Source organism: Neomonachus schauinslandi, chromosome 1 (genome assembly GCF_002201575.2).
Source record: "Neomonachus schauinslandi chromosome 1, ASM220157v2, whole genome shotgun sequence".
Classification (NCBI taxonomy): Eukaryota; Metazoa; Chordata; class Mammalia; order Carnivora; family Phocidae; genus Neomonachus; species Neomonachus schauinslandi.
This window is the reverse complement of record NC_058403.1, coordinates 208251955-208266290: the sequence shown is the minus strand read 5'-3', so window position 1 is coordinate 208266290 and position 14336 is coordinate 208251955. Positions and strand designations below refer to the sequence as shown.

The 14336-nt window shown below is 40.9% G+C and overlaps 1 protein-coding gene across 2 annotated transcripts in view; it reads right to left on the bottom strand.

The window, feature by feature from the left end:
- Positions 1-4366: 4366 nt before the first annotated feature.
- LOC110593810 (zinc finger protein 558) overlaps positions 4367-14336 on the bottom strand; it is a 10850-nt gene continuing 880 nt past the window's right edge. Inside the window, exons 2-6 of one of the 2 annotated variants that reach the window (XM_044918146.1) lie at positions 14127-14215; positions 13377-13503; positions 6930-7025; positions 5947-6037; positions 4367-5465 (exon numbers count right to left, since the gene is read on the bottom strand). In XM_044918146.1, coding sequence (XP_044774081.1) covers positions 4679-5465; positions 5947-6037; positions 6930-7025; positions 13377-13503; positions 14127-14215 — 1190 coding nt within the window. In that variant the 3' untranslated portion in view covers positions 4367-4678. The remainder of the gene's footprint in view (positions 5466-5946; positions 6038-6929; positions 7026-13376; positions 13504-14126; positions 14216-14336) is intronic. The other variant, XM_021705193.1, reaches the window with a different exon arrangement.

Sequence of the window (14336 nt, the reverse complement as noted above, 5' to 3'; positions counted from 1 at the left end):
TATCTTTGGGGTAAATACCCAGTAGGATGCACTTGCTTCTTAAAAGTGAATGCACACAGGATTCTGGTTAGTCATCTTGCTTGGAGAAACTTTCAAGAGGAAGATCAGTAGAACAAATTATAGACAGCTCTCAACAACAGATTTTCACGGTGTTGCAACTGATACTTTGTTTTTAAAAAGATTTTATTTGACAGAGAAAGAGGGAGAGTGAGCGAGCACAAGTCGGGGGAGATGCAGAGAGGGAAGGAGAGACAAGCAGACTCCATGCTGAACGCAGAGCCTGATGCGGGGCTTGAGCTCACAACCCTGAGATCATGACCTGAGCTGAAATCAAGAGTTGGGCAGGCATTCAACTGACTGAGCCACCCAGGCACCCTGCAACTGATACTTAATCATTTTTCTCACTTCTACTATCCCATCCTAGTTTCCCTTCACCCTTGACTACAACCTCTGCTGGACTAGGTGGCTTGCTTGGAGGGATGATCCAGATCCTCACCCCGGAGTCTGAACACCTGGTCAACATGCCCTTCTCAGGATACAGCTGCTACATTTATTTATCAACAAAATTGGGGAGACATCCCAAAGGACCTGAGTGCCAAATGTCTTCTCTGCCCTCACGGTACAACAGAAGCCCCACATCCACAGGATCACCTATGCCAGAAGCCAGGGTGACTTCTTCCCTCAGGTGCTGGTCTCATAGCAATCGTAAACGTCAATGGGACCCTTACTTTGCTGGCAAGTGTTCCCCCTCTGGAAACTAGAGCTTTTGGGTTATTTTGTGTGCTTTCCTCCCAAGCGCCCATGACCCATCTTATATGAACACTTGTGAAGGCAACTGTTCTAGACTATAGGTGGGAGCATGAATGCTTTGACAATACCCAAGACAGTACAGTAACTGATAGAATTCAGAGTAGATTCTGAGAAGCAGTGAACAATTCTGGATAGCTTCCATTTGCCCCAGTGGACCCACTTTCTCTACCTTGTTGAACCTAGTAACGTTAACCAATATGAGCTACATCAATGGGCTTCCTTGCCTTATGGCCTCTGGTTGGGTTTGGTCAATGGGGAGCCTGGGCATGAAATCAGAAGGATGAAAGAAGATGAAGTCTAGCTCTGGCTATTTCTTGCAGAATGTGGGGCTGGATGCTACCCCTTACCTCCCAGCTCCTGGAATGCAGTTCTCTCCTGTCTCTGGATTTCAGTAATTGTTCCCTTCTCTTGTCCTTTCAGGCTCAGGGATGTTAATAGAGCCCTGCCCTTACCAGCTACTAGGTACCAAACATTTCTTGTGGTTTCCCTACATCCTGTCCACAATGCAGTGAGTAACCCCTTTATGAAAACTCTACTTGAATTGTCCTCATCTGTGTCAGTTGTTTTCCGTTGGGACTCTGACTGATATGCCCACTCATTCCAAGTATAAGAAAAAGTCCTAATGTGACCCATAAAACCCAAGATCAGGATCCACCACGTCTCTGATCACATCATCTTCTACCACACCTTCACTATCCCCAACTTGTTCTACTCCAGTCTCATTGGCTTCTATGCTCTGGGACTTTGCATGCCAAGACTGCTCTTGCTACACAAATTCATGACTCACTGTCTCAACTCATTAAGGCCTCCACTCAAGTGTCCCTTAACTAAGAGGCTTTCCCTTCCTATTTTATATACAATGGCAAGATCCCAATCCCCCTCAGCTATTTTATAATGCTTTGCTTTTCTGCTCAACACTTATATTAGCATGTTTTGATTCTTCTATAATCTGTCTTTCCCCCATTAGAATGTAAGTGCTTCAATAGCAAAACTTGAGTTTCATTCATTGCTATAAACACCAGTGTCTTAAACAGTGCCTGGCATATAGATTATACTCAGTAGATAGACTAGTGGTTAAGAGCATGGATTGTCTGGGTTCAAATCTGGGCTCTACCATTTACTAGCCAGGGAGCTCAGGCAAGTTACAGGTATACCATGTTAGTTTTCTCTACTGTAAAATGGGGGATAATAATAGTACATACTTCCTTAAGCTTATATTGAGTACTCAATAATATCCATAAGGCATTCAGAAGAGTGCCTCATCTATAGGAAGGGCTATGTAAATGTTTAGTCATTTATTAATGTATTGAAATAATCCACTATAAAAAAATGATCCCAACATAAAAAGGAACAATTCACAAGAAAAAAAAACCTAATCCTGAATGTACTTATACATCAAAATATATAAAGAAAAAGATGACAGAAATGACAAAAAAAGTGTGAATCCATATCCATAGCAGAAGACTTTAATACATATCTACCACTAAATAAATTTGAGGACAAAAATCTCAATGTACATACTACATCTGAAAACACAATTAGCTTGAGTTAATGGGCATATACTCTACATCTAAAACTTAGAGAATATACATTATTTTCAAAGAAACATGAAACACTTAAAAAATGTGACCAACAAATAGGTTTACTAGTTAGATATTGCATTCAGCTGGACATGAACAGAATACCACCTCAAAAACAAACCAAAAAAAAAAAAAAAAAGACTTTGGCTTCAACCAGTTAGAGGTTACTTTTAATCATATAGGACAAGTCTGGGAACAAGCAGTCCAGAGCTGATTCCACCAATCAGAAGTTTTGGGGGAGCCCATATCATTGTGATTTTTTGCTGCCCTATGGTTTCTGTCATCATGATCAAAACAGAGCTCTTCCAACTCTTGGCCTTGAGTCCACTTTCAAGAGAAAGAACGGGTAAGACGAACACAATATAGGTGAGGCAAACAAGCCAGATGATGTTCTTCTCCCCAGGGACTTCTACCTACTTCTCGTGGTCAGCAGAGTAAGGCAATAGCCCTCTGAGCTTCAAAGAAGCCTTGCAGATTGAGTATTTTCAATCCTACTCATTGACAACTTGAACAACAACAAAAACATTTTTAAAAAGTAAATAAGTAGGGGAGAATGGACATTGGGAGAGAAGCTGAACAAAATGCCATACTAGGGTAGAAAGATAAAAAAGAATCAGCATCATAAACTCCACTTACCTGACAAAGATGCCATTAAACTAGAAAAAGTATATTGTAAATAGAATCTAGTTTCCACTACGATAAACAAATTCACTCGGGAGATATTCAGAAATGCCTTTCTGGATATGCTACGTACTGACATTTTAAAAGAGTAAATTATAGCAAACATATTACATACAAAACTATGGGACATAACTTAAGGTTTATTTTTGGGTACGGCTATAGATATGTGTTTATACTAAAACAAAAAGACTGAAAGCTAACGTACTAGTGGCCCAATCTTAGGATGAGACATTGATAAAGGTAATCCCACACTCACTATTTATTCTTTCGGTTCCTAGTTTATTTTGTGGCCACTCAGTAAAGAGCTGAGGCATCCTCATACTGACTACTTCTCTAGGGTCTGCCTCCAATGTAAGTTCTCACAAATCAACAAAGAATCATTGCAAGATTTTTCCAAATTAATACACTGACAAGTTTTGCATCCAGAGAAAACTTCGTATTTTTCCTACTGTATGAGGTATTATTCAAGGCATTCCCTCAGTCTTTATATTCATGAGTGTCTGCAGTGAATTCTCAGTTTCCTAAGGAATGTGGAAAAATGACTTTCCGGGACTGATGACATTCAACAGGACCTTCTCTCCGGGGTAAATCCTCATGCTTCTTAGAAACTGAGAGAACATTCAAGGCTTTCCCACAGCAATTGTGTTCAGATTATCTCCCCACCTTTTTTGCTCAGTAATGCAAACACTTGTGGTGAAGGGTTTTCCACTTTCTTTCTACGAATATTCCTCTGTAGTGATTTCTTACATGTGCTCTCAGGGATGGGTGTCCCTGAAGGCTTGTGCACTCTGATGATATTCATAAGGTTTTCTCCTCAGTGTGAACTGTCATGTGACTCCCTAGAAATATCACGAAGGCTTTCCTACAGCTACTGCATTCCTCAGGTTTCTCCCCGGAAGTAATCTTTTGTGCACATTAGGGTGAGTCTGAGTTGAAAGCTTACCACAAAGATTGCACGCTTGCGGTTTCTCTCCAGAGTGAATTAACATGAGTTGGCGAAGGCTCCTTCATATAGAATAGACTGAAAGAATGAGAATGGCAAGCTTCTCAGATGGTTCCTTACAATCTGTCTCCTACTATACATACCCTGTATAGTTTCTTTCCACATTGTGTGAGCAATACAATCTGCAAGAAGTGATCATATGTCCTTCTGAGGCTAGGTTGAAAAAGACAGTGTGGCTTGTGTGTTAGCTCTCCCACAGATCAAATGCTTTGGGAGGAACCTGTTGCTACATCATAAAGATACTTAGCCCTGTGGAGAGTGAGGTAACGAAGGTTCCCTGCCAACAACTGGCATTAACCTGCCAGACATGTGAGTGATCCACTTTGGAAGTAGATTCTTCAGCAGTAAAGCCTCAGATGAGTGTTGCTCCAACTGACTTCTTGACCTCACTTCATGACAGATCCTGAGCCAGAACTACACAGCTAAGCCGCTTCCAAATTCCTGACCTACAGAAACTGTGAGATAATTAATTGTATGTTGTCTGAAGCCACTATGGTTTGGAGGGAAATTTGTTATGGAGCAACAGATAACTCATACATCCAGTGAGTTACCATCAGTTGTCTGAGAATTAAGAAATCAATGACTGCTTTCCCAGTTATTGTATTCATATCCACCTATTATGAATTCTCTTGTGCACAGAAAGGTAAGAGTTAGTGGTGAAAGATTTTCCACAATGATTACATTCGTAGGGTTTTTCTCCAGTGTGAGTTCTCACATGTTTCTTAACAGCTGAGAGATTATTAAATGCTTTCCCACAGTTACTGCATTCATAGGGTTTCTCTCCAGTATGAATTCTCTTGTGCACAGTAAGAGAAAAGCTACTGCTGAAGGATTTTCCACACTGATTACACTCGTAGGGTTTTTCTCCAGTATGAGTTCTCATGTGCTGTGTCAGATATGAGCTCTTCCTAAAGGCTTTCCCACAATCATGGCACTCATAAGGTTTCTCCCCTGTATGAATACTATTGTGCCCAGTAAGGGAGGACCTCGTGCTGAAGGCCTTGCCACACTGATTACATTCATGGTGATTCTCTCTCGTATGAATTCTCTTGTGGCTTTTGAGGTTACAACTAGTGCGAAAAACATGAAAACACTGATTACATTCATAGGGTTTTTCTCCAGTGTGAATTCTCACGTGCAGTCTAAGGGATGAGGGATCATTGAAGGCTTTCCCACAGTCATTGCATTCATAGGGTTTCTCCCCATTATGTATTCTCTTATGAATAGTAAGGTAAGATCTACTGCTAAAGGATTTGCCACACTGATTACAGTCATAGGGTTTTTCTCCAGTATGAATTCTCTTGTGCTGAGTGAGGTTAGATTTTGTGCTGAAGACTTTGAAGCACTGATTACATTCGTTGAGTTTCACTCCAAGATGATTTCTTTCCTGTTGATTAAGAGATGAATGATAACTATAAGTTATAGTATTTTTAATATTCAATTAATTTTATGCATATGAACTCTTTCCCAGGAATTCTGTTACATTATTACAATTGATGTTTTGGCTATTTTCAGTGTTTGTATATGGCTTCTGCCCAGTCTGAACTCTTAGAAGTTAAAAAAGATGGATGCTTTGCCACAAGTCCTTATCATATTCATAGAACATCTTCCGATAAACTCTGATAAACCACTTTGTACTTCAACAGTCAATATCTTAGTCACATTTAAGGAAATATTTACTTGTGGAAACTCCCAGTGAAGAAACAAGTTTGGAGCTAACTTATAGTTTTCTCCAAATTCACAACTTTTCACAGTATCTCTCCAGAGACACAATTTCATATTGTGTAAATGACTTTCCTTTAATGACTCTGTTTACTTTGTGACTTTCCTAACTTGCTCTCCTACTGTGAAAAACCAGAAATCAGCCATGTTAGTCTTACCGCTTTAATACCATTGGAATGTTCTTTTCTAAAATCATGCTTCTTAGGAGTTAACCATTTGGCTTTAAGTACAGTCTCCAAATCTGGAAAAAAAAAAAAAATTTAAGTTGATGGAGAAAAGAAATAGTAAAGTGCACACATGAGTAAACACAGACTCTGAGGGATCAGCATTTTTGAGGAGGTTTGCCATGCAAGGGATAAGAGTATGAAGAGTATAGATATTTAAAAAGTGGTTTTGAAGGATTAAGACTGATCAGAGATTGGGGTGCCTGGGTGGCTCAGTCGTTAGGCGTCTGCCTTCGGCTCAGGTCACGATCCCAGGATCCTGGGATCGAGCCCCCCATCGGGCTCCCTGCTCGGCCAGGAGCCTGCTTCTCCCTCTCCCACTCCCCCTGCTTGTGTTCCCTCTCTAGCTGTCTCTCTCTCTCTCTGTCAAATAAATAAAATAAAATCTTTAAAAAAAAAAAAAAAAAGACTGATCAGAGATCTACAGAGGAAGGGATTATCAGGAATGCAAAGTAGGAAGGCACTGGACAAAGTGTTCATATGAGATTTACTTAAAAAGGAAAAGGACTATTATAGCATTGTATGGTGACAGATGGTAGCTACACTTGTGGTAAGCAGAGTATAACTTATAAACTTGCCAAGTCACTACACTGTACACATGAAACTAATGTAACACTGTATGTAACTACACTTCAGTTAAAAAAAAGAAGGAGAAGAGCTATGTCTTTTTTTTTCCCCATCTGACTCCAAGGTAACCTATGAGATGTTGAAGAGAAAGGTAAAAAGGAAAGAAAGAGCGGACACAAGGAAGCTCATACCCAACATTCTTGGCCATCTTGGTCAGAGAAGAGTACATTGTACAAACTTCCCTGTTGGACATTTCCTAAATGTAATACTCCCATGCCCCAAATCACTGGCCAGAGCTATTTCTCAAAAAGACTCACATCCACCTGTCCACCTGGTGCTCACCTGGACAGGTGCCTGGAAGAATTCCTCGCTCCTCTGTCATCACTTTGTCTTCTTGCTCCAAATGGGAGATCAGACTGGGTTTACCAATATGATACCCTATTCATGGAGACAAGACACACAGCGTTGGGTCACCTGTCACTACAAGTGACAAGCAACCCCGTGAAACTGGAGCCAACGATTCTGAAGATGATCAAGTACGACTTTTGCAGCAGTGGAATAACTACACATAAATTGTCATGAATATAGTAACTCCCAAGAAACCAAAATTCAAGCACACTCAATATCCAGGTGACAGGACATAAACAGTCCCAAAGTCCACGTCCAAGTTTACATACATACTTCAGAAGCTCTAAAGCTTTTAACCATGGAGAATATAAAGTCAGGGTAAGGAACAGCTATTCAGTTCACAGGGAAGGCATCAGACAGAAAGCTCCAGGAGGGTGGGGACCACGTCTGTCTCATTCATCACTGTATGATGAATACACTGTATTCCTAAACCCAGCATAGACCCAGGGACTCAGAAGTGCTTCAGAAAGACCGGTGAGAAGTAACAACAGTGAAAACTGAGGGATACTGAACCAGAAGTCCATAACTCTAAAAAAACAGTGAATAAAGTGGGGAAAACCATTAGAATCAGCTTTATCAGAACTTTGGAAACTTATCAAAAGTTTACAGCAACTTGGAAAATGTTTAATCAAGAACAACAACCAGCTGACATTTTCACTAACCCTTGTCTCATCCTCTATTCCCTGCTTTGGCTGTGGCCTTGAAGATCACAGCCCACATTCCTACTAGCAGAGGGAGCAGGATGGACCTTATTCTCAAAGTTCTGTGGTTGTTTGTTTTGATCTTTCTGAAGGTTTGACTCAAAGGGCTTGCCTTTATCTAATCTCAAACTCTCCGCGGGCTGTGCTGGGGACTCAGGGGGCATGTGCTGAACACATTTCAAGGCAAATATATTAGCCACACTGCCTGAGGCCTATGAAATAGTACAGGAAAACAAAAAGACTAACCAAGGAGCTTGGGAGGAAAAGTGAGGAATAAAATGTTTTGGGGCCATTTTTAAAAGTTTCCCCCCCTTTTCTTTGAATCTGAGAAGGCCAGGATTGGGCACATGCTCAGAAAAGAAAGTGAAAATTATGGCAGAGTTGTAAACTGCCTGCTGATTTTGAAGGTATATCCCTATACACACACACAGAACACATCTGCAGAGACCACAGGTTTTTTACTTTTTGTTTGAGGCCTTCAAGAAAATCTCTGACAAACTACTAGCTAACCATGAGGTTAACATAAGTCTTCAGGGACCACACATGACAAATACAGACATTACAAAATTAGTTCAGGCGTATCATTTTTTTTAAGATTTTATTTATTTATTTGAGACAGAGAGAATGAGAGACAGAGAGCACGAGAGGGAGGAGGGTCAGAGGGAGAAGCAGACTCCCTGCCGAGCAGGGAGCCCGATGCGGGACTCGATCCCAGGACTCCAGGATCATGACCTGAGCCGAAGGCAGTCGCTTAACCAACTGAGCCACCCAGGCGCCCTTCAGGAGTATCATTAAACATACATATGACAAGCAACAACAACAGATTTTGGTGATGGGGAAAAATCCGATTCCAGAATTGCCATATAATAACGTTCCAAATGTCCATTTTTCAACCACAAAATTTTGAGGCAGGCAAAGAAACAAAAGTGTGGCCCATTACAGAAAAAAAAAAAATTCCTCCCTGAGGAAGCCCAACCACCAGACTTCTAGTCAAAGAATTTAAATCAACTATTTTAAAGTACATCAAAGACCAAAAGAAAACTGTATAAAGAATAAAGGAAACCATAAGGATGAATTCTCATGAAATAGAATACATGTTAAAGAAATAGAAATTACAAAAAGAAACTACATAGAAATTTTGGAGTTGAAAAGTACAAAAACTGGTATGAAAAAGTCAGAAGAGGTGTCCAACAGCATATGTGAGCAGGCAGAAGAAAGAATCAATAAGCATGAAGACAGGACAATTTATATTACACCTCACTGGAAGAACAGAAAGAAAAAAAGAATGAAAAAAATATGAACAGAGCCCTAAAGACCTGTGGGATACCATCCAACATACCAACACACATAGCACGGGAGTTCCTTAAGTGGAGAAGAGAATGAGGTAGAAAGAATATTTGAAGAAATAATGGCCAAAACCTTCCAAAAAACTGACGAAAGACACAAATGTACACAACCAAGAAGCTTAAGAAACCTCAAGTAGGCTAAACTGAGAGACACAGAAATCACTAGCATATCTGTCCTACAAGAAATGCTAATGGGAGACTTTCAGACTGAAATGAAAGGATAATGGTTATTAACTCAAATCCACACAAAGAAATAAAGAACCTGACAAATGAAAATATGCAAGCCAATAATAATTATATTTTTGGCTTGAAATTCCCCTCTTTTTCTTATATGACTTACCAGAGGAATGCCTAAACCAATAATTATGAATCTATGTTAATGGGCACACAAGGTATAAAGATGTAATTGATGACAAAGCAATATAAAGGGGCGTGTGTGTGCGCACCTATACAGGAGCAAAAATTTCGTATGCTATTGAAACAAAATTGGTACTAAATCAAAATAGATTGCTATAAGTTAAAATGTTCATCGTAATCCCCAGGACAATCATTAAAAAAAACAAAACAAAACAAAAACAAAAAGAAATGAGAGGGAATCAAAATGGTCCCTTAGGAAACATCTAACACAAAAATAACAATGCAAGAACTGAGGAACAAAAATGGTATAGGACATGTAGAAAATAGCAAGATGATCTACGTGGGTCTTTATCAGAAATTACCTTAAATGTAAATGGATTAATCTGTCCAATTATAAGGCAGATTTTGGCAGAATAGGTAAGAAATATCCAATTATATGCTACCCGTAAAAGATTCAATTTACATTATTCAATTACATTACTCAATTTACATCTAAACACACTAAGAGGTTGAAAGTCAACAGATAGAAAAATATATTCCATGCAAAGAGAAGCCAAAAGAGAATGTAGCTACGTTAACTTCAGGCAAAATAGACTTTAAGACAAAAACTGTTACGAGACACAAAGATATTATTTAATGATAAAAAGGTCTATTCATCCAGAAGATGTAACAATTACAGACCAATAACAACAGAATTCTACAATATTAAATTTCAAACTGACAGAATTGAAGGGAGAAAGAAATAGAGAGTTCTACAATAGTTGCAGACTTGAACACCCCACTTTGAACAATGGGTAGAACAACTAGTTAGAAGGTTAACAAGGAAAAAGAGTACTTAAACAACCCTACAAACTAACTAGACCGAACAGACATACAAAATACTCCGCTTCACAACAGAATACACATTCATCTCAAGTGCACATGGAACATTCTCCAGAACAGACAGATCATGTTAGGCCATAAAATGAGCCTGAATAAATTTAAAAACATTGAAATCATACAAAGTATTTTCTCTGAATATAATAGAATCAAATAAAAAATTAGTAACAGAAAGATGTGTATTGGAAAACTTAATATTGCTAAGGTGACAATATTAGCCAAAGCGATCCACAGTTTCAGTGCAATCATTACCAAAACTCCAACAGCATTTACTTGCAGAAATGGACACACCCGAGCCTCAAATTCATACGGATTTGCAAAGGATCCCAAATAGACAAAAGAGTCTTTTTTTTTTTTTTTAATTTTTTTAAAGATTTTATTTATTTATTTGAGAGAGAGACTGAGAGAGAGAGAGCATGAGAGGGGGGAGGGTCAGAGGGAGAAGCAGACTCCCCGCCGAGCAGGGAGCCCGATGCGGGACTCGATCCCGGGACTCCAGGATCATGACCTGAGCCGAAGGCAGTCGCTTAACCGACTGAGCCACCCAGGCGCCCATAGACAAAAGAGTCTTGAAAAAAAACAAAATAGGAACTCCCACACTTCCTGACATCAAAACTTACGTCAAAGCCAGAGTAACGGACACACTGGCACACACTGGCACAAGAACAGACACAGAGATCAATGGAATAGGACTGAGTGAATTTAAACTCCTATGTCTGAGGTCAATTTTTGACATGGGAGTAAAAACAGTTCAATGCGGAAAGAACAGTCTCCTACAGAAATGCTGGGCAACTGGGTAAACACATGCAAAAGAATGAAACTGGTACTTTCTCCCAGACATACGGCAAATTAACTGAAAAAGGAGCAAAGACTTAACTGAAGAGAAACTAGAAAAATTCTTGGAAGAAAACATAGGGGTAAATGTTCACAGCCTTGGTAGATCTGGCAATAATTTCTTAGGTCTGATAAAGCAAAAAAAGAAAAAATAGATAGGACTTTATCAAAATTAAAACTTTCTCTGACGGACTTATTTTGCTTAGCACAAAACTCTCTAGCTCCATCCACTCGTTGCAAATGGCGAGATTCATTCTCTTGTATGGCTGAGTAATATTCCATTGTATATATATACCACATCTTTATCCATTCATCAGTCGATGGACATTTGGGTTCTTTCCATAATCTGGCTGTTGTTGATAATGCTGCTGTAAGCACTGGGATGCATGTGCCCCTTCAAATCAGTTTTTTGGTACCCTTTAGATACTTGGGAGTGCAACTGCTGAGTCATAGTTCTATTTTTAACTTTTGAGGAACCTCCATAGTGTTTTCTAGAGTGGCTGCAGCAGCTTGCATCCCCACTGACCGTGCAAGAGGGTTCCCCTTTTCTCCGCATCCTCACCAACACCTGTTGTTTCTTGTGTTGTTGATTTTAGCCATTCTGACAGGTGTGAGGTGATACCTCACTGTAGTTTTGATTCGTATCTCCCTGATGAAGAGTGATGGTGAGCATCTTTTCATGTGTCTGTTGACCATCCAGATGTCTTCTTTGGAAAAATATGACTTCAGTCATATGTGGAATTTAAGAAACAAAACAAACAAGCAAAGGGGTGCGGTAGGAGACACACAAACCAAGAAACAGACTCTTAACTATGGAGAACAAACTGATGGTTACCAGAGGGGTGGTGGGTGGGGAGTTGGGTTAAATAGGTGATGGGCTTAAAGGAGGGCACTTGGGATGAGCACTGGGTAATGTAATGGAAGTGCTGAATCACTGTATTGTACACCTGAAACTAATGTAACACTGTATGTTAGCTAACTGGAATTTAAATAAAAACTTAAAAAAAATTAAAACTCTTGTGTGTCATAGGACACTATCAAGAAAATGAAAATATACCACCAAATGGGAGAAATTATTTCCAAATCGTATTCTGGATAAGGGACTGGTATCCAAAATATACAACCAATTTTTATAATCCAAGAACAAAAGATAAACCGAATTTCAAACTGGGCCAAGGACTTGGAATAGACACTTCTCCACGGGAGATCTGCAAACAGCCAACTAGTACGTGAAAAAGTGCTCAAGGTCATTAGTCATGAGGGAAATGCAAATCAAAATGACGATGAAATCCCACTTCGTAACCATGAGGACGGCTACCACCAGAAAAACAAATGTTGGGGGGGGGCGCCTGGGAGGCTCAGTCGTTGGGCGTCTGCCTTCGGCTCGGGTCATGATCCCAGGGTCCTGGAATCGAGCCCCGCATCGGGCTCCCTGCTCCGCGGGAGGCCTGCTTCTCCCTCTCCCACTCCCCATGCTTCTGTTCCCTCTCTCGCTGTGTCTCTCTCTGTCAAATAAATAAATAAAATCTTTAAAAAAAAAAAAAAAAGAAAAAGAAATGTTGGGGAAGAGGTGGAGAAATTAGAACCCTCACACCCTGGTGCAGCTGCGTGGAAAATGGCTTGGTGGCTCCTCAAAAAGCTAAACATAGTAACATCTGACTCAGCATTCCTCTCCTAGATGCATACCCAACAAAAGGGGAAACGTGTCGGGACAACAACCTGGACACAAATATTCACAGCAGCGCCGCTTGTAAATAGCCAGTCAGTGGAAACCCCCCAAATGTTTATCAACCAATGAGTGAATTTTAAAAATGTGGTATATCCATAAAGTGGCACGTTATTCAGTCACGACGAGGAATAATGAGCTGATAAAGGCCACACCATAGTTGGGCCTTTAACCATTATGCTGCCCGAAAGAAGCCAGACCAAAGAGATCATATCTTTTAGAATTCCAATGATATGAAATGTTCTCAAGAAGCACAGCAAACAGAAGGCAAATTAGTGGTTGCCCGCAGGGGCGGGTGGGGAAGGTACCCGGGACTGAGCACTTCCAGGGGAGGGGCTGAGAGCTGATGACAATGTCTCCCGTTTGGCTGCACGACAAAGCCAATCTACCAAAAGCTGCTGAACTGTACGCTTTAAAATAGTTACAGTGGTGAATTTTATGGTATGTGAATGTCACGTCAATTAAAAGAAAAAAAAGGACAAAAGGAAGTCTTGTCACCTGAGTCATTAAATAAATGCAGGGCTGAGGTGGGGCTTACCCAGCGATGCCAGGTTCCTGCAGTTCTCCCGCATCACGTCTCTGTACAGTGTTCTTTGAGAAGGGTCCAGCAGTGCCCACTCCTCCTGCGTGAACTCCACGGCCACATCCTCGAAGGTCACCAAGTCCTGAGCCGTCACAAGCATCATGGCTTAGCCAAGGACCACCCCCACCAAGTTGACAGAAGGACAGGAGTAGAAATAGGTTGGAACCCCAAGCACAAGATGTACAGGCAGGGTTCTGAGCTCTGCTCTCCACTGCTCCTGGGCTCAGCCTGCAGGGCTCCTCTCCTGCCTACTGATGCCCACTCCCAAGGTGAAATGTACCTCTAACACGTAGGTGAGTCCCTTATTCCAGTGAGACCGTGGAATCCTGCAGTCTTATTTCCCTTGATCTCAGGGCTGAGCATAGGCTGGGACATGGCAGATGTCAGAGAAATACTTGGTAAATGAATGAGTGATTGCCCACAGCCATCATCAATTACTTGAGTCTAGGACACCTGAGTTACCTTGCCCTTAAAACTCTCAGTGGAACATGACGTAGCCAGTGACCCTGGAGGAAGCTCTGCCATGTAGAAAATGTTGACAAACACTGCTGCTGGCTGGGCAGCCCCTCAGCCCCTACGAGATGCCCGGAGACCCTGCGCTGGCTGAGACCTGGTTTGGCTGTGGGGCTCCAGGTCATTGAGAAATAGTAAATCCAACTGCTGATCAAAGGAATAGTGATTTGGAAAGAGGAATATGTGACTCACCGGTAACCAGCTTGTCAGGAAGCCATGAACCAACCCTTCCTCCTCTGTGCATCCTTTTTGAGAAGAGGCTGAGTACAGGGAAGACTGAGCTGGAGAAGAAATGAGTCGGAAGAGTCCAGGATTGCTCTATATTCTAGCACTCACCAGTCTGGAGGCTTCCTCACCTACCTGTAATTGACCATACCCCAACACACACACACACACACACAC